We start from the raw sequence: 20,341 nt of genomic DNA, 5'->3' as shown, positions 1-20,341 counted from the left end.
CCCTCAATTTTTTAGTCAGAAAAGCTGCCTAAACCTTAAAAGTAAACATCATAATATTTGTGAAGGAATGGTATCTGTTAAAGTAAGATCAAATATGCTACCTTGTTAAGGATTTCTATATAGATGGAACTAATGAGACATGAGTTCCCCATATATTTTTACCCAGACAGTTCAAACAGTTTTAACCAATAGCAATATGGATAACAATAACATTACTTAGTTTTTTTGTGATAATAATTAATGTGTGAGTATTTGCGCTTTCCAAATTACAAAGAAAGATGTCAGTGAGCCACTCATTGATCTGATAGTGAACTTGGAAGCAATTTCCCCAACAGACATTATATAATATACATTATATTAACCATTTAAATCAGGAATGGGCAATTGATTTTCCAAAGTTGCCACATGAGAAACTGACTGTTTTGGCAGCACCAATAAACTGACCTCAAATTTGCTCAATGTTAACTTTATCTCTTTATAAACTATTGGTAAGGCAATGAAAATGTAAAATAGGCATAGTAAAAATCAACATTTACAAAAATCATTGCAAGACTTAACTTTATACAAAGTGCTGTTGCTGTTTTGTTTGTAGGTTAATTACTTCAGTTCTTTTTTTCCCTGTTCAGTGAGAGTCTGTTTAAACTCAGGTTCAGTGAAGGACAGCGGACAGATGATTGTCACTGTTAGAGACTCTGTATCTGCATTTGTATTTGTTTCATTCCTCAGAATGTTTGTTTATTTCCAAAGAGAAAACAAAAAAACATATTCTGTGCATTTGTCCTTACATAAGGAAAGTTTTCCTCTATGAAAGAAGAATGAAAATCCAACAGCGATCCTGGCTCAAAATGCTCTGCCAGCAGTGACTCTGACTACAGGTCGATGAGATCTTGCAGAACATTACTGGATGCATTATCCACACTGCAAGTGAAGGGAGAGGAAATCATGTGCATTTCACTCTGAACTGTTTTGAAGTCTTCAAATCCCCATGAAATCTCATCAAGAAGGGCTCCTAACGTAAAACAGTACCAGCCGTGGTGATCAGCCAATGGTATGGCTTCTTTCACTGTTGATATGCAAGTAAGAATGTTGCTGCCCAACAGGCTTGACAGAAACAGCAACTTTCTCATGAAAACCTTGCCTAAGCTATACGTTTGATGTGCAGCCCTTGCCTATCAGTTTGGTATTTAACTGCTTCATGAGTGCACATCAGTAACAAATCAGTGATTTACCTTCAATCTGAGAGCTGAGAAATGTCAATGGCTTTCTTCTCACAAAGCTCTTAAATTCCTGCTCTCAGGTTGCATATATTTGTTTTTGGTTTTTTAGCATTTTATTACCTGACAGCTGTATGGTAGCCTATGTCTCCATGCAAGCTGTTTCATAATTACATGGAACAAACTGTCTGTGACACAGTGCTATTACACTGACGAAGTTAGCTATTTTAGTTACATCAATCACATGGTTAAATTTTAGCACTAGCAGAAAACCTGGTGTATAATACAGTACAAACATATCAATTAAACTTCTCATTTTAGTCATTTCTGCTTTAAAAACCATTTGTAGTAACACCTACCATTTTCAGCCTTAGCTTATCCAAGCATGCAACTACTTTCTTGAACTTGCATGCAGAATTTTCTTTTATTGCACACATTATCACAGAGCCAGGAAGGAAAAGTTTAAACTGTCCACTTAGTTTTTCAGCTGAAGTTCCAGATTCCCTTCAGTGTCTTTACATCTAGCTATTTTTCACCTGGAGGGGCACATTCATAAATGCTTGTTTTTTTTCCTCAGCACACTTTTCACAGTTTGCTAAACATTGTCTGATCAGCTCCCCATTAACAATAGCTCAGTATTTTGTGTAATTTTGTTGGAAATCACATAGTTGGTCTTGAGCACTCCATCCCTGGATGTGTAAAACGTGTTGTCCTTGTTGCTTCTGCAGCTTTGCAGGAAAAGGTTTAGATGTCCGTTCCTGCTCTGCATCAATAAAGTTCTTGTTTTTCTCTGTGTGTTCAGTCTCATAATGTTGAATCAAATCCTTAAACACAACCATCTGCTCTCCACAAACTAAGCATATGGCTTTACCTCTCACTTCAGTAAAAAAATACTTAGAAGTCTTTGTTTTGTTTAAAACTCTACATTCTCCATTAATCTCTATTTTTAATGTGATTCCCCCCCCCCCCAAAAAAAAAAAAAAAAAAAATCACAAAAAACTGTAACATATTATAGTCAGTCCTCTACAGGAGGTTAATTATCCCTGTCATATCACACATTACTATGTGTATATTTTGCACTGAGTGCACACAGAAAAACACCACTCAAACTGCATAAATCACATAAGGCACACATACCATGCCCACACATTTGAAGAGATACATTTTCCAATCCCTTTTTCATTATTTGCAAATCTCCTCTAGAAATGTATGAACAAAGTATGAAAGCACAGAATCAACATGTAAAACATAGCTGCAAGTAGCAATGGTCAGGGTCGACCAAGACTGAACTATTAACATTTACCTCCTTCAAAGAGAAAATATTTTAGCAAGTACTGCAGTTAGGAGACAGTGGAGCAAATCATAAAGACTGTTGATTACAAGTTAGAAAGGTTTTGGAACTTACTTATTACAGCATTACCTATGGGTACAACTTTTAGAGTCTGGGAATTTAAAAACTTTTTTTTTTTTGCACAAGCACCTAGTATTAGAAACAATTACTATAGTGTTCCTACAATATGGCTACTTGGATCCATAATCATAATCTTTAGATTACTTAATTGGTTCTTAAAATATAAGGCATAATAATTATTAATAGCTTAAAATAAGAGAACTGTGACTTCTTTGACACTCCTCCTTGGATGTGCTTTAACCACAATTGAAAGAAATGTCACAAAGTATACAAAGTCCTCTCCCTTAATGATTGCGAGCGGATAATTTAAATTCGATTTTTGATGTAATTATTATCAAATGTCAGAGCAAAAACAACTCTTCTGTTATTGTGAAACAGCTTGCAAATGCGCAGCACACACATTTGCAACTCTAATTGATTATTACTTTTTTGCTAATTTTCCACATTGTGTTGTTGTCATTAGCCATTAGTGGGAATTATACTTTGAAGTCTTTTTCGAGAAGAGATTGAAAAACATTTTCTTCTCATGCTGAGCAGAATTCAAAACCAGACGATCTAATTGTTGTAAAAATGCATTAACCTTTCAAAACATAAAGAGACGGGGTGACACAAACCATCTACTGAGCTAATGAAAATGAACCTCAACTAAAGGTTGTCAGGTTTCAGTGTGATTTGAACAAGCTGTCACCACAAAGAAAAATAAAGTGTCACGTTATACGTACTTTCAACAGTCACTTTTCTTTCCTGTCATATTTTCTGAGATTGTTTTGCAATACGCTCTAATTCATGTTCTTTTAAAAGCTGAGCATCTCCTAAAAGATATTTGTCACATTCTGTGCAGGTGAGGACAATTACACTGCACACAATTAATTTCAGGTTGTTAAAATTCAGACAGTAATCCTCCTTCAATTGTAGGCAGCAGAAAATTACCAACCATCACAAAGAGAAAAGATGTGCTCAAATGTGTTTCAAATAAACGGCTGGTTAAATTAGTGCACACGAGGTATGTCTATCGACTCTCTTCTTCGGAGCAGCACTAAAATCTATTGGAACAAAATGTGAGACTAACAGACAGAAGTTTAGAGGGTTAGTTTTAGATTTGCAGGTGAATGTAAGACATTTGGCTCCCCTGTTACCCCATAACAAAGACACATACCTCAAGGCAATATAACAGTTATCAACAGGCTTCTTCCATGATATTTGCCTAAAACTTTAATGATAAACAAGCTAATGTGCTGTAAACTCACTTTTTTCTCTCACGATACCTTTAAAGGTTCAAACTCTAAACCTTGCAATTAAACCCCTGTACATTCTGATTGTTGCACACTTCACTTAAAACAGCAACAGTGTCTAACTGCTATTTTTTTATGCTTGACCTACTTTGTAGTACACTGGATGATAAAAAGGATTAAGCTGCTAACTGAAATCTTACTTACAGAGAAGACAACCTTAGTTAAGATTGATATACACCTGTCATAACTAATTGCATTAAAACTAAAGAATGATTAGAACTCTCTTACCATCTCTACCTTTCCTTCCCTGTCACTCAACCACTCTGAACGCATGATTAATGTGCAATAGGTAACATATAATGTTGTGGGGATAAACACTAAGAAAACATATGGATAAACAACTGCAACATACCTTGCCTTATCAAGCAACATAAACTTTTCCTTAGTTTAAAAGATAAAAACTCATTTCAATTAACATCTTTGCATGATGCAAAGTCTATCTAAAGCAGTGCAAAAGGCAAATGAGGTTATACGAGTCTTGTCGAATATTCCTGAGTTGGTCTAATCAGTGATCAACAGGCCGTAAAGAGAAAGGCTTCACAAGAGAGCATTTTGGATTCTGTGGAAAGAGATTCTGTGATTGATGTTTATAAGAGATGTTATACAATTAAGGGTTAACACGCACAATTCAGTGCCAATCTCTTTCAAAATCCATCTAGTGGAAAAAAGACTCTTTCACAATTGAGCATTCCGGCTTCTTGAAAGGTTATAATTTGCTTGATTTAAACATTAGCAATCATTCTTATTTTATTTTTTCCACTGATTACCAAGCAGCTCTTTTGTTCTAAATATGATGGTTTTTCATATCAAAGATTCTAGTCATGACTGTCTTTCAAGATTGCAGCAACTCAGCCAGTAAAACACAGCATGGAAACCTAAGTAAAACATATAAATTAAAGTAAGCAGTGAGCATAATCAACTTGTTTTTTTGTTTTTTGTTTTAAAAAAAAAATTCATTTATGGAGTTAGTTTTAGGTTTGGATTTAACAAATTCTTATTTTTTATTTTTTTTTATCTTGTTATTGTTTTCTTTCAGACCATGAGCGGATCGGAAAAGATTCATCATATGAACAGGAGGGGAAGGTTCAGTTTGTTATAGATGCAGTGTACGCAATGGCTCACGCTCTACATAATATGCACAAAGACCTCTGTCCTGGAAAAGTTGGCCTTTGCTCCAAGATGGACACTATCAATGGCACACTGCTTCTCAAATATATCCGCAGTGTCAACTTTACAGGTATGTATTCCTAATTCTGATAAAGCACATAACCCTAACCCATTTTGCCGTGTGAAAACAAGATGGACATGAAAGTCTGGGAAGTATTTTCAGCTAAAGTATCAAATAAAATGAAATGTCTTTCCTTATAAACAATATTTATCATAGGGATGTGTCAATATATCAGTCAACCATCAAAACAGGACCAGAATACCTTATAGATGTGAGTAGTACACAACTTTTTGGTGCATTTTTGGGTTCACTAGCATATTTGTGCAGAGCCTTTAGTTATATACTATGCAGTGGTCTCAAATTATCAGGCGTCTGAAAGTAAATTATTTCCAGGAAGTACTGAGGCTGAGATCCGTAGGAGGATTGACAATCACCAGCAGAACAGCATGTTTTATCATGGTTGATGATGTGCAGGAACTGCGCTTTGTGAGATTTCCTGCCTTATCATGTAAGCATTGAATTGCCCACACAGGAGATCTGCTGCTTTAAGTACACTTGCTGCTTAAAATTATATGTAAATGAGAGTGGGAAGCACGTTAACATAAGGCACAACAGAAATGGGCATCGGTAGTTTTCCAGTAGTTGTCCAATGTAAAGTGTCACTGGCAAAAACAGGATGCAGTTGTCTCTGAGACAGAAAGAGATATGAGTTGATTACATTTAACGTAGCTTCATGACTATCCCTGAACTGTGACGGTGTATGATTTGAGGGAAATCCTGTTGTGCTTATAAAACTTTATAAAGGTCACAAAAACTGGAATTTTTCAGACTTTAGTAAGCAAATGTCAATACATATTTCGTCGAGTTGTTCTTACTTCTCAACCTGCTGCCTCCATAGTGTAGTGGTTAACATATTCATTTAACAAGTGAAAGGTTGCTGAAGCAGTTCTAGCCAGGAAAACAAATCCTTTCGTCAGGAAGGGAGCAGCTAATAAAGTAGCTTTTTCTCAAACTCAGAAGTTCAGCTTCTCTCTGTCTCGTTATAAAACTGTAATACTTAAACGTAGAGAAATACTGTTTACCACTAGCTGACCCAAGACAAAAAAATGGATTTCATCTGGTTTCAGCATGTGATTAAAACTGCCACTGTTATTTGCATAATTTCACAAAAGCCTGTATAATGACACTATGAAGTAGATCCGACCTTACCGTATTAAAAAAAGGTACATATATACACAGCATGGGCATGAAGATAATCTTGTAGTTTGCAAAGATTGAATAAACAACATATGAAAATTTGAGGTCTACCTTAGGTCAGTGTAAGTAGTTATAACAGCTTGAGTTAATTATATGACAAGAGAAGAGGGCCATGCAATCAAGCAGAATGCAACATGAGTGGTCTGACACAGTCTCCACCTGCTCCACCCTCACAGATAATTATATAGTAATGGACACATTTATTTCTATGACAATTATAGAGTGGGATCTTTTGGTCAGGGATAATCATTCTACAGCTAAGTATGTGACAAGAATAATATACAGTAAATTACACAATTAAGAAAGTTGTCGATGAAGCAAAAGAAAATCTGCTCCACTTCTTTGGAATCCAGACGTCAGTTGCTAACGTATCTGTCTGGAGCTTGGCCAGTAGCTTCGATGAATCCTACTCTTAGTGTTTATAAGCGGGATGCTTTCACACATAAAATGCTTACATTCAATTCACATAGACCTCTAGTGGCTGTAGGAATTACACAGTTCAGTTACACATTTCAATCACTTGCAAATGAAGTAAACAACACTGCCGCGTCTTATAAATAATTCCTCTCAAGGGGTGGGGAATAAATACGCATTTTTTAAGTTAATGTGTTGGAAGAAGAAAAAAATGAGCAAGCATAAATATCTGAACAGCACTGACAAGGACCTGATTCTAAAAGCTAGATAAAGATATTCTTAGGTTTTCCTTATCTTGGAAGTACCAAGTTTGGTAACTACCTTTAAAAATAAGTCCAACTGGCTACAGGGTCATGAGCACCCAAGATTCAATAAATGATAAAGGCTGGAAAGGCTGGGACTATTGCACACCATAAACTTTTAATGAAAACCTTGGGCAAGAGATAGCTGTAGGATGCACTGCAAAAAAGGTAAGCTGACTGTGGCAGTGTGATATTCTGGATAATCTCCTTCTGGTAAACTCTGGGTCCTGGCATGTGGCATGAGGCATGTGGATTATATAAATATTGTTGCCGACCACATATACCAAATCATTTTTACCTCAACCCATTATTTATTTTCTCACCAATTGTCAAGAGCACCTGTGTCACATCAGCAAAATCACTTACTAGAGAATTTGACTTCTTTTACCTTCAGAACTGCTTTAATTGTTCATGGCATAGAGTCAAAATAGTGTGAGATTTTGTTCTATTTTGACACAATATTTTTCACATTTATGACATGAATTTACCATTCCACCTCACCCCAAAGGCGATTTGGAAACTAGAGACTTCACTGTCATGTTCAAGAAACCCGTTTAAGATTATTTGAGCTTTGTGACATGCACATTATCTCGCTGGAAAAGCCAGTCAGAAGATAGGTACACTGTGGTCATAAACATTGTCAGAAACACTACTCAGGGCTTTCTTTAATCTTTACTACTACTATTTTAGTACTAAAATGTATTACGAAAATATAACACACAACATTCTACCAGAACAACCAAAACATACAGTTGATACAAAGTATGATGGATCCATGCTTTCACATTGTTTACACCCTACCATTCAAATGTTGCAGCAAAAACTGAAACTCATCAGTCAACGCAACATTTTTCCAATCTCCTGTTGCTGAGCTCTGTTTCCTGTTCACAGCTGACACAAGTAACATCTAGTGTGGTCTTCTGCGGCTTTAATCCTTCAAGCTTTGATGTGTTGTTCTCAGAGATGCTCTTCCACCTACATTGATTGTAACAAGTAGTTATTTAAGTTCATTTTGTCTTCCTATCCTATCAAAGCAGATATCAGTGAGGTATTTCGCACAGAGAATTCCTAGATAATGGAAAATAGATAAAGGATGCCATGTATAGTAAACTAAAAATAATGTACCACTGTAAACTGATGATGCAAATCAAAGTAAAGAAGAATCTAAGTTTAAAGGCATTCTCTTCTTCTCATTCTGTTCACATCTGTCGACAGCAGAACAATTCTCTTTACTAGATGATTTTCAGACCATAATCTTTATTGTAGAATTTGTTGTGCAGAAAGATCACAGTAGATGAGCATTTCCTGAAATACCCAGGCTGTGAGTCCAAGCTCCAGTCAAAATAATCGTTCTTTCCCATTCTTATGATGAGTTTTAACTTCAGCAGTTCATTTTGAGCATGTCTAAATGCAATGAGTTGCTGCTATGCAATTGGGTTATTAGATATTCGCATTGACAAGCAGTTGGGTGGGTGTACTTAATAAAGTGGCCGGCAAGTGTATTTTTGTCGTAGCTGCTCAATTGTTTTTGTGCTCTAAATGGTACAGCATTCCAGCCTTAATTTCAAGTGCATGACCTTTCGCTGTACCTGTCTCCTGATTTGCCAGATTCCCTTCCATGCATTATGTGATTTTTACCTAATAACTACATAGGTGTTCTCTGATGGTAGTTGTCTGTTTGTAATGGAATTTGCCATACTGCAAAATTGTTCAGGAATTGTTTCAGAAAAATGAAAAAGAGTTCAAGGTGTTAACCTGGCCTCCAAATTCCCCAAAGAAAGGAATTAAAAATGTAAGTCCTTGGTTTGTTTTTTCATTTCCTACAGACAACCATTATTTGCTTTTAACAACCTTTTCTTGACTCAACCAAGTACAAAGTAAGGATTTTAAACACAAAACACCCCCTTAGCCTCCTACTGTAAATACAGTAGCAAACAGCAGTTATTAAAGACCAACAATCTGCTCCATCTGTAAAACAGATGACAAAATTATATGATATACCAGACAGGCATCCAACTGCCCAGTGATTAGTCAGGGCCTAAATTTTGTGTCTGTTTGACTTAAGCAAACATGAACTCATTCGTTCTTGTCAAGGATAGTAAAGTTTAACTTGACTCTTGTGTTTGCAGCTTCCAGTTTTCATCCCTGATGGATACTGAAAGGAAACACTGCAGAACTCAGGAAATTTGTCTATGTCAAAAGTGTTTGTGAGTGTGCTTATTACTGTGCAAGGAGGTCAATCCATATTTGTGCAAAATTAAACAAATGGAATAGGTAAAGACATTGTTTAGATTTGTATCCAGGAGTCATCTTTGGTTAGTTCTAAAAGATCAATCCTCATAGCACCATAAAACTTTAATCAGCAATGCTATATGTATAGATGTGCAGTACAAAATTAGTGTTCTTCAAATCTTTATGCATTATTTTATTCATGGTTTTATGTTACTGGAAGGTTTGTCAGCACTGAAGCCATCGGATTTTCAACAGCGATGGCTAGAAAATCAATGCTTCACATTACCGGAATCCTGCCTAGCTCGCTTTGCTTTTAAGAGTCTTTCAGTTCACAGAATCGGAGCCTAAAAGCTCTGAACAATGTCAGCATCCATATGATCCCTGTGTATTATGGGAATTTTCTATAGACATACACGCTGACTAAAGGATACCCAAAACTTTACAAATATTGTACATGAAATTGATACTTTTTGATCCATGATTATTATCTATTATAAAGTGAAATAAATTGATATTGGTTAGATTTAAGAAAAAGTCCAAACTTAATTCTGTTTAATACTATTTTTCCGTTTAGCGTTATAAAGTAAACCTCGCAGACCATAAATCTGATAGTAGGTAAGTAATATTAAACATGTCATAATTAAATATTTGTCTTTTAGTCTGGGGTTTCAACATAGCTATTTATACAGTATGTTTCAAATTGTCAAAGGAATTACTCCAAGTTCTGTTTCTTACGGTCTCCTGTGGTGGTGTGTCTATTAACAGCCCAGAGAGTGGGTCTGGGAAGAAAAGATAACCCAAAAGCAGTCAACAGGCATTGCATTTACACTGACACATAAGAGGATGGGAGGGCACAACAGTCAGTGGAGGGTATTATTTACATGTCGGTGTTAAACAGAGACAATGGTATCAAGGGTCTGGAAGTCAACAGTGGAGTAACAAAATCAAATAAATAAACAAATAACACAAAGGTGAAAAGGTCAAATTTTCATATACACTAGGGCCGAACAGCTACCTTCTGGTTACAATATTGCAACCAGGAACAACAGAATGTTAAAAGCAAAAGATTAAGAGAAGTGACTCTCTGTCGATATTCCTGACCAAAATGCTATTTGTTAGGAGGTTTAGTCAGTGCAAATAGGGTTATGCAGAAGTTTATGAGTTTTTGGGAGGATTTTTTTATCACTTGTCAGATAAAGCATGTCTCATATCTTCAGAGCGACATATCAAGTTAAAATACGAAAACTTGGGAAATTTTATATCTTTATATATTCCAGAAAATATCACAAACAGTAATATATTACTCTCAATCCAGGACTGACGTTCATGCGTGGTATGGAGGGAATTTTAAACTTCACTGATGTATGCTTAGACTGCTCATTTTTCTGTTTGTTTATTAGCCAGAATACACCAACACTAGCATGACAAATTTCACAAAACATACTGTAGATGTGGAGCAAATCATATGTAGTGTTGATCTGGATCGTATTCTTAAAAATGTTCAAGTATAACAAATTTAAGCTTGCAGTGTGTGTATATACCATAATAACAGATCTTAAGCAAAACACCAAACTGTGATGGTCTGATACTATTTGAAAGACTACATTATTCTTGAGCCCAGTGTCATAAAAGACAATAAAAGCTGAAGAGTAAATACCATCCATCCATCCATCCTCATCCGCTTTGTCCGGGGCCGGGTCGCGGGGGCAGCAGCCTAAGCAAAGAGGCCCAGACCTCCCTCTCCCCAGCCACCTCCTCCAGCTTATCCGGGGGAATACCAAGGCGTTCCCAGGCCAGCCGAGAGATATAATCTCTCCAGCGTGTCCTGGGTCTGCCCCGGGGCCTCCTCCCGGTGGGACATGCCTGGAACACCTCACCCAGGAGGCGCCCAGGGGGCATCCTTGTCAGATGCCCGAACCACCTCAGCTGGCTCCTTTCGATGTGGAGCAGCAGCTGCTCTACTCTGAGCCCCTCCCGGATGGCCGAACTTCTCACCCTATCTCTAAGGGAGAGGCCAGCCACCCTTCGGAGGAAGCTCATTTCTGCCGCTTGTATCCGCGATCTCGTTCTTTCGGTCACTACCCACAGCTCGTGGCCATAGGTGAGGGTAGGGACGTAGACCGACCGGTAAATTGAGAGCTTCGCTTTTACACTCAGCTCCCTCTTCACCACGACGGACCGGTGCAGCGTCCGCATTACTGCAGCTGCAGCCCCAATCCGTCTGTCGATCTCCGGCTCCCTTCTCCCATCACTCGCGAACAAGACCCCGAGATACTTGAACTCCTCCACTTGGGGCAGGAACTCATCCCCGACCCGGAGTGGGCACTCCACCCTTTTCCGGCTGAGAACCATGGCCTCAGATTTGGAGGTGCTGATCCTCATTCCCGCTGCTTCACACTCGGCTCCAGTGCGAGCTGGAGGCCCTCACCCGATGAAGCCAACAGAACCACATCATCTGCAAAAATCAGAGATGAGATTCTGAGGCCACCAAAGCGAAAGCCCTCCGCCACTTGGCTGCACCTAGAAATCCTGTCCATAAAAATTATGAACAGAACCGGTGACAAAGGGCAGCCCTGGCGGAGCCCATCACCCACCGGGAACGAGTCCGACTTATTGCCGGCAATGCGAACCAAGCTCTTGCAACGGTTGTATAGGGATCGAATGGCCCGTAGCAATGGGCCAGACACCCCATATTCCCGCAACACCTCCCACAGGACACCCCGAGGGACACGGTCAAATGCCTTCTCCAAGTCCACAAAACACATGTAGACTGGTTGGGCAAACTCCCATGCACCCTCAAGTATCCTGGAGAGGATAAAGAGCTGGTCCAGTGTTCCGCGACCAGGACGGAAACCGCATTGTTCCTCCTGTATCCGAGGTTCGACTAACGGACGAACTCTCCTTTCCAGCACCCTGGCATAGACTTTCCCAGGGAGGCTGAGGAGTGTGATCCCCCTGTAGTTGGAACACACCCTCCGGTCCCCTTTCTTAAAGATGGGGACCACCACCCCGGTCTGCCAGTCCACAGGTACTGCCCCTGATCTCCACGCAACATTGCAGAGGCGTGTCAACCAGGACAGCCCTACAACGTCCAGAGCCTTCAGGAACTCGGGGCGGACCTCATCAACACCAGGGGCTCTGCCACCAAGGAGTTGTTTAACTGCCTCAGTGACCTCGCCCCCGGAAATTGGCGGGTCATTCCCCTCATCCCCAGACTCTGCTTCCTCCTCGGAAGACGTGTCAGTGGGATTAAGGAGGTCCTCGAAGTATTCCTTCCACCGCCTGACAATTTTCTCAGTCGACGTCAGCAGCGCTCCGCCAGCACTATACACAGTGCAGGTAGAGCACCGCTTTCCCCTCCTGAGACGTCTGACGGTTTGCCAGAATCTCTTCGAGGCAGTCCGAAAGTCCGAAGAGTAAATACTGAAAAGATAATCAGCAACACCTTGGGGCCCTTAATCTGGCAAATTGATTCGATAATAACCATCGAAAGGTGGTCTGGGAACTGTAGCGTCAGTTCTTGCAGTACAGAAAGCCATGCAACTGGAAAGCAGTACTGTCCTTAGATTTTTTTGTAATGTGATTTAAAAAAAGATGAAGCAAGAAATAAAGTTCACTAAGATGGCATCAATGGTCAATGGTCAATGGTAACTTTATTGTCCCTGATGGGAAATTGATTCGCAGTATGTCAAAACAAACAACAAACATACAACCAACACATCACGTACACTCATTAAAAAAATACTATAATATAATATAAGCCTGATAAAACAACCTAGATATTCCATCGAAAAAAGTGCAATGTGCAATGGCAACAACACTTACAATTTAGTGTTGTTAATTAAGATAATAGCACTAGGTACAAATGACAATTTGTGTCGCTTTGTCTTCACTGCAGTCATTTTATAACGACGACCTGATGGAAGCAGTTGAAAATCGTTAAAGAGAGGATGATCTGAACACAACAGGACAGAAGTTGCCTTCCTCAGCACCTGCCTGTTATAAAAGTCCACAAGCAGGACCTGAGACCTCCCTAAAATCTTGCCCGCCACTTTAACCAGATTGTTAAGTCTGGTCTTATTATCCATGGACATACTACCGTACCAAGCAATGATACAGAAAGTTAAAACAGATTCAATAAAACTTTTATAAAAGAGAGTCATCATTTCAGATGAAACATTAAAACCTCTCAACCTCCTTAAAAAGTACAGTCTTTGTTGGGCCTTTTTCACTGTAGCAGCAAGATGTGACTCAAAGGACAGGGTCTTATCAAGAACAACCCCCAAGTACTTGTAACTATCCACCATTTCAATGGCTGCACCATTTACCACTGTAAGCTCAGGATGAGGGGATGACTTCCTGAAATCTATAACCATGTCCTTGGTTTTCAAGGTGTTAATCATTAAGAAGGACTGATCACACCATGAAACAAACTCCTCCACAACAGGCCCATGGGAATCCTCTTCACCATGAAGGAGGCTTACAATGACTGTGTCATCTGCGTATTTGATGAAATGCCTATTGGCCTGTGTGCTGCGACAGTCATTAGTGTACAAAATATACAAAAGAGGAGAGAGACAACAACCTTGTGGTGAGCCAGTGGAAGAGTTCAGCTGTTTGGAAAAACAGCCGTTTACTCTCACACACTGAGATCTATCAGTTAAGAAGTCCAAGATCCAACCAACGAGATTAAAATCAACGACGCCAAGCATTTAATGCCAAAAATGCAAACGTCATAGTGACGCAACAAAAGAATATTGGATACTGCCCACGTTTCAAATGACCTGCAATGTGAGTACTTGTTAATCATGCCCATGCATTAATGTATTATCCATTTGATTTCCATGTTAGTAAGAAACACTTAGACTCAGTCTTCAGTTTCCTCAAAATGTAGCTCTCCCAAGATGTGAAACTAATTGATTAAGGCAATCAAATTAGTGGAAATACACATCCTACTCAAATTTCTTCTATTGCTGAGGTGAGCAAGAAAATCTTCATAATTGCAATTACTGCCTGCTGTTGTCTCAGACATGCTCTCTGGTTGATACACCAGGATGACACTAATGCAATTACGTTCTATGGATTTTGATGAGACCTCTGACAAACACAAATCTGCACTGGTGGAGAGAATACATCTGGTCTAATGGCTTGACTCACAGGTTTCCAAATCTGGCTAACAGGTTCAAACAACAATCAACAATCAATAGTGTGACCTATTAAAAAAGAACAAAACACTCAAACAAACAATTCCCTTTTTGGTTATCACAGAGGACAGTACAGTCAATACTTGTGGAACATGATAAACTCCCGCTAGTGCTGGAAAACACTGTCAAGCGTCTGCATGATTTTTATGTTATATGTTAAAGAATTTCTGACTAGTGTCAGATTTCATTAAATGAGAAAAAACAAATGTGGTATACCAAACAGCCAAACTGAGATACCATTATTGGTTCATTTATAAGTGAGGTGGCGGGCTCTCATCACTAATTCTGTAAATCTTCAACTCCTTAAAACACAATTTTATAACAAGTTGAAGCGCAAGAGGGGATTGTAGGTTGGCTCGGAAAGAAAAGCAGGGACACGAGAGAGACCTCAAAGTGGTAATCAAAATCAGTGCTGTCATTCGTTAGCACTCTGAGTGGGGACCTAGTGGATAACACTCAATGGGGCAATAAGCAGAATGAAAGAGTGTGAAATGATACGGGAACATGAACAGACAGCAGCCCTGGCCCTTCTCAGAGGACCTGGAGAACATGCCTGTCAACATCTATTTTGCTGCAGTCATTAACACTATAGCAGCACAAAGTTGAAGTTCCCCTTGCAACCTCATTTAATTTGAAAATCAAACCTTGAATTTTTATGGCAATGTTCAACACTGGATTTCAGCTTTAACAGTATCCTCTTTAAAACAAAATAACTACACTGCTTTTTTTGCCTTTATGTTCTTTAGGAATTGCTGGCACCCCTGTGGTCTTCAATGAGAATGGAGATGCTCCTGGTCGTTATGAAATCTACCAATACCAGATAACAAAAAACACCACAGAATACAAAATCATTGGTCACTGGACAGATCAACTCCACCTAGACGTATGTATTTTTAAACTGTTAGGTATGTCTGAAATATCGTATGCTTTCTTCTAATGTTCATTAATAATTGAACTTTTAAAAAGTTCCACAAAGTATGAGTTAACATTAAAGTTCAATTTTTAAAGTTGAAGTTAAAAAAAAAACACCTGGCTTTGAAACTATAATCACTTGTTTCAACTACTGGACAGACTGAGAAACTGAAAAAAAATTCCACATTGTGAACACTGTTTGCAAGTGCTTGCTGGCAGTTGACTTCAAAGTTATATGTGATATGCTAAAAACCTCCATATGATTGGTTTGGTTGATAGAAAATTGCCTTGGTCACCTGTAGTGTTCATGGAAGATGTTAATTTGTCCACAAACACCCACCCACTACTTGCTAAACTGTACTGAAACTGTGGTGTATAAGACACTTTTATGCTAACCGTATACCAAGTCACACTGCCAGTCCAAGCGACACCACAATGGCAGTGCACACCAACAGATGTGACATAATTTTTAGCTTTGAACAATCGTTCATTTCTCTATTTTTGTAACCTGGTGCGTTGGACCGGTGCCACAGCAGCTGGGTTGAAAACATAAGTGTGCAATCACGTCTTTTTCTTTCTTTTTTTTACCGTCATTTTAATAATATATTAGCACATAACCTTAAAGATTATAGAGGTTATACATTGGAAGATCTTGCTGCAACAGTTTGAAATCATGTGTCTTTGTGGAAAGCTTTAAAAAAAAAAAAAAAAATCTCCACTCTGTTTTTCCAAATCTTTGCTTCTGGTTTCCCTGTATCAGCGCTGATGTGGCGGTATTGCCTGAATGGCAACATCTATCTTTCAGAAGAATACTGCGGTGGATACCTGCACCTTAAATGTGTCACCATATAGCAGTTTCACATGAACCGACCACAAAATGGATGGAATACTGGTGCTTTAATTCAAACCAGAACCCATTAGCTTTCAAAGTAAAAGTTGCACCTTTTGAAATGTGTTGCTTTCGGCACCTTCAGAGTAAAAGTTGTGAATTTTATTTTGAAGGAAAGGAAAAAGGCACTGTTTTTTTTTTTGTTTTGTTTTTTTCAAAGTCTCCCTTTTTTTTTTTATTGCATCATACTTTTTAATTTTCACTACTATTCAGTGATCTGGGTCTCTTCAGTAGTTAGTGAATCTCTTCCATGCAAACTATAGGCGACTTCCAGAAGCAATCACAAGGTTTTTTTGGTGTCCTCTATGTGAAAAATTTCATCTGGCAATAGCCAGCAATCACTTCCCATCAACAGCGAATACCTACTGATGGAAAGTTTCTGTAGTGACTGGTTTCTAGGCCTATGTGACTGGGGCCTTAACATAAATAACTAAAAACTAAACTAACTGTAAAATTTATAGTGTCATTTGGATTAAACCCATCCCAACAATGCTAAACCAGTCTCTAAACTTGTGGTCATTACATGTGACATTTACAGCAACAGAAAACCCATATGTAGTAAAGCTTAATTTATGCACTTCCTCATAACTTATCCCTAATATCCAAAACTATGCTAAATACATCTTGCTTATATGCAGCTTTATAGGGAATCATTCAACACAATAGTGACTCAAATCTCAAGAATTTATAGAAACAGAGATGCTTTGGGTCAAAAGACAGTATTATGCAGCGTGACCACATTTACACTCAAAATCATGGCGATAGCAGTAGGTGTGTAATGGAGGAAACAACATTTTTACACAACTATTTGCATCAACCTTTTTTTGACATTTGCTGTCATTCTTTACACACTAATACCAATTTCCTTTTTAATGTATACATAGTGCACAGAATCTGCAGTGTCTGAATATTTAAGCATCAAAACTACTATATTTTAAATGCCAAATCCTCTGAGGAAAAACATGTTTCCATCATGTTTTGCTATTAATGATTCTTAAGTCTCCCTCTGTGTGTTCTTATTTTGTTTACATGCATACTGTAGATAGGATTTTGGATTATCATAGACATCAAGAAGCTGAGTTATGGCAGTACACACAACACCAGCTCACCAACATCAGTAGCTGAGAGCTCTAAGAAGAATAAGAAATACCATAATTTTTGAAATGTCAGATCAATCATTTAACTATTTGGGTGTTTGAATTAAACTTTCCTGTCCATTTCCACACCCATTTAAGTTAATAAAACTTAACTTCGATCCAATGAAACCATGCTAATAACTATAAATAATAGTCTCAATGTAACTCATATCATGTAGTAAGTGTCTTAATATCTTAATTATTTTATTAATAAATATTGTCAATATTCTTTCAATAATAACCTTTTTAATGTACTTTCAATTGTACTATAATGAATAACTGAAAATATTTACAATTATATGATTAAAATATAGGAAGATATAGTAAATTATGTCAATAAAATACACAATACTTATGCATATTCTGCGTCTACTACATTTGAAAAAGCCAAGTATATCGATAGGAAATAGATTAAAAAACACACACAAATGTGAAAAAATGTTTTGTGTAGACAGAGTTACTAAAGCTCTTTTTTTCTTTTACCTTTCCATCTAGACTAATGACATGCAGTGGCCTGGTGAAACACAAGAAGTCCCTTCCTCTATATGCAGTCAACCCTGTCGTCCTGGGCAGCGCAAGAAGACAGTGAAGGGAATTCCTTGTTGTTGGCACTGCGAGAATTGTGATGGTTATCAGTATCAGGCAGACAATTACACCTGCAAGATGTGCCGCTTTGATTTGCGTCCCAATGACAACCACACTGGCTGCGTTCCCATTCCCATTATCAAGCTAGAGTGGAGCTCACCATGGGCCGTGATACCAGTCCTCATTGCAGTCTTTGGGATTATGGCCACTCTGTTAGTGGTTGTAACCTTTGTGCGTTACAATGATACACCAATTGTTAAGGCATCTGGTCGAGAGCTTAGCTATGTGTTGCTGACAGGTATCTTTCTGTGCTATGCTACAACATTCCTTATGATCTCTGCTCCTGATGTGTTCGTATGCTCACTGCGAAGGATTTTCCTTGGTCTGGGTATGAGTATAAGCTATGCAGCACTGCTTACCAAGACAAATAGGATCTACAGGATTTTTGAGCAGGGCAAGATGTCGGTCAGTGCCCCTCGATTTATCTCCCCAGCCTCGCAGTTAGTTATCACATTTAGTCTGATATCAGTGCAGCTCCTTGGAGTGTGCATCTGGTTTGGTGTTGACCCATCACAAGCCATCATAGACTATGTAGACCAGCGCACAGCAAATCCCGACATGGCCCGTGGCGTCTTGAAATGTGATATATCAGACCTGTCTCTCATCTGTCTGCTGGGTTATAGCATGCTTCTGATGGTCACCTGCACAGTTTACGCCATCAAGACTAGAGGGGTTCCAGAGACATTCAACGAGGCCAAGCCTATCGGCTTCACAATGTACACCACCTGCATTGTGTGGCTTGCCTTTATCCCCATCTTCTTCGGGACCTCACAATCAGCGGAAAAGGTAAATATCAAATTTAAAATTTGCTAGAAGAGTAAGGTCACAAATTGAATTAGTCCCAGTTGTGTAACTGGTTTAGAATGGTATGATGCCAGTGTAGTCTGTATGCTTTCAACAGCAGTTCTCTATTTAAGGCTACAATAGTCTAGTGAATTCACTTGTGCATGTTCACATGTCAGTTTTCCATTTGTAGTTCTTTTATATTTCCTGTGCTTTTTATTATGAAGAAAATGGCCACTCAAACTGTTTGTTGTAAAGCATCAGCTCCTTGTGTCTGTATATGTGGAGCTATTCATCATGAGCTGATGGGCTTTGTGCTCCACTGTGGGATTACAAGACTTTTAAAGTGGGCTTGTGAGAATAATTCATTCACCTCAAGTTTGCTTGGATATGTTTTCTTTAATTGTCTTTCTATGTGTGTTTGACTACTCAGTATTTGCACCCAGTGAAGCTGAATCAATCACTGCACATTCATGCACACAGAAATAGAGAACGCATGTTTGAGAAGTAGCATAAAATTACTGTGGCTGTTGATGTTGCTTGTCAGTTGAAAGTGAATTGCAAATTAGCTCTTACAAGTGCTAATTTTGAGGTTGCACAGCGCAGATGTACATCTAAAAAGCAGAGAGTGAAAAAGTCAAACCACCAACTGCAACAGAAGCTTCAATATTGGAGTACTATAGCCATAATAGCAGCCTTTGGGTTGTTAATATCATAAAAAGGTGGGGATAAATTTGCATGAACATTGGCTACCAGTATTCTGATAGTAACATCTGGAGTTTTTTGGAAACAAAGCTCCTTAGTTTGAAAAAAAGAAATATAAGGTTGTCTTACAATGGATAGCAGTTTTTTTGTGAACATGCTTGCTGCCATTTGCTATGGTAATTCATGAACGTAAACACAGCCACTGATGAGGCAGCGAAGGTGAAAATCACTTCTGGCCTTCATTTGTATGTCCAACAGTGAAAAGCAGGTGGATGAAACGATAGGAGAAATTATTCTCTGTATTAGGGGTTTTAATTAAATTGAACTGGCACATATACAAATCAAAGGCATGTTGAACGACTGAAGGTCATATATGATTTACACTGCAAGCTAAATCTTTGGACAGTCTAACAGTAAAAAAACAAAACAAAAAAAGCATCACAAACTATGACGACTGATGAAAAAGGCCCTTCACATACATTGTTGTATTTGCCAGCCATTCACTTTAACAGTGATCAACAGATGAACTATGTTTTATTTATTCAGCAAATATTATTCTAATTACACCCATTATATATAAATTTATAACTGATTCTCACTTTGCATAAATACATTATCAGCTGTAGCTTCACCCTACAATTTTTTATATTATGTAATAGGAAGATTTGTTGAATAATGCTGCTCTTAATTTCATTATTTTTAAATGAACACAAGGAGAGAGCAACAAAAAGTGCCTTAGTAACAGCACAGTTATCTCTAAGGAAGAGATTTAACAAT

The 20,341-nt window shown here is 38.3% G+C and overlaps 1 protein-coding gene across 2 annotated transcripts in view; it reads left to right on the top strand.

Annotated features, from left to right (window-relative positions):
• Positions 1-20,341, top strand: part of LOC308406775 (metabotropic glutamate receptor 4-like) — a 219,593-nt gene that overhangs the window by 187,305 nt on the left and 11,947 nt on the right. For both annotated transcript variants that reach the window (XM_080897992.1, XM_080897993.1), the window contains 3 exons: positions 4,954-5,154; positions 15,241-15,377; positions 17,927-18,862. In XM_080897992.1, coding sequence (XP_080754118.1) covers positions 4,954-5,154; positions 15,241-15,377; positions 17,927-18,862 — 1,274 coding nt within the window. The remainder of the gene's footprint in view (positions 1-4,953; positions 5,155-15,240; positions 15,378-17,926; positions 18,863-20,341) is intronic.

The sequence above is a fragment of the Rhamphochromis sp. 'chilingali' genome, assembly GCF_963969265.1.
Source record: "Rhamphochromis sp. 'chilingali' genome assembly, chromosome: 12".
NCBI classification, from domain to species: domain Eukaryota; kingdom Metazoa; phylum Chordata; class Actinopteri; order Cichliformes; family Cichlidae; genus Rhamphochromis; species Rhamphochromis sp. 'chilingali'.
This window is presented reverse-complemented; position numbering and strand designations above follow the sequence as displayed.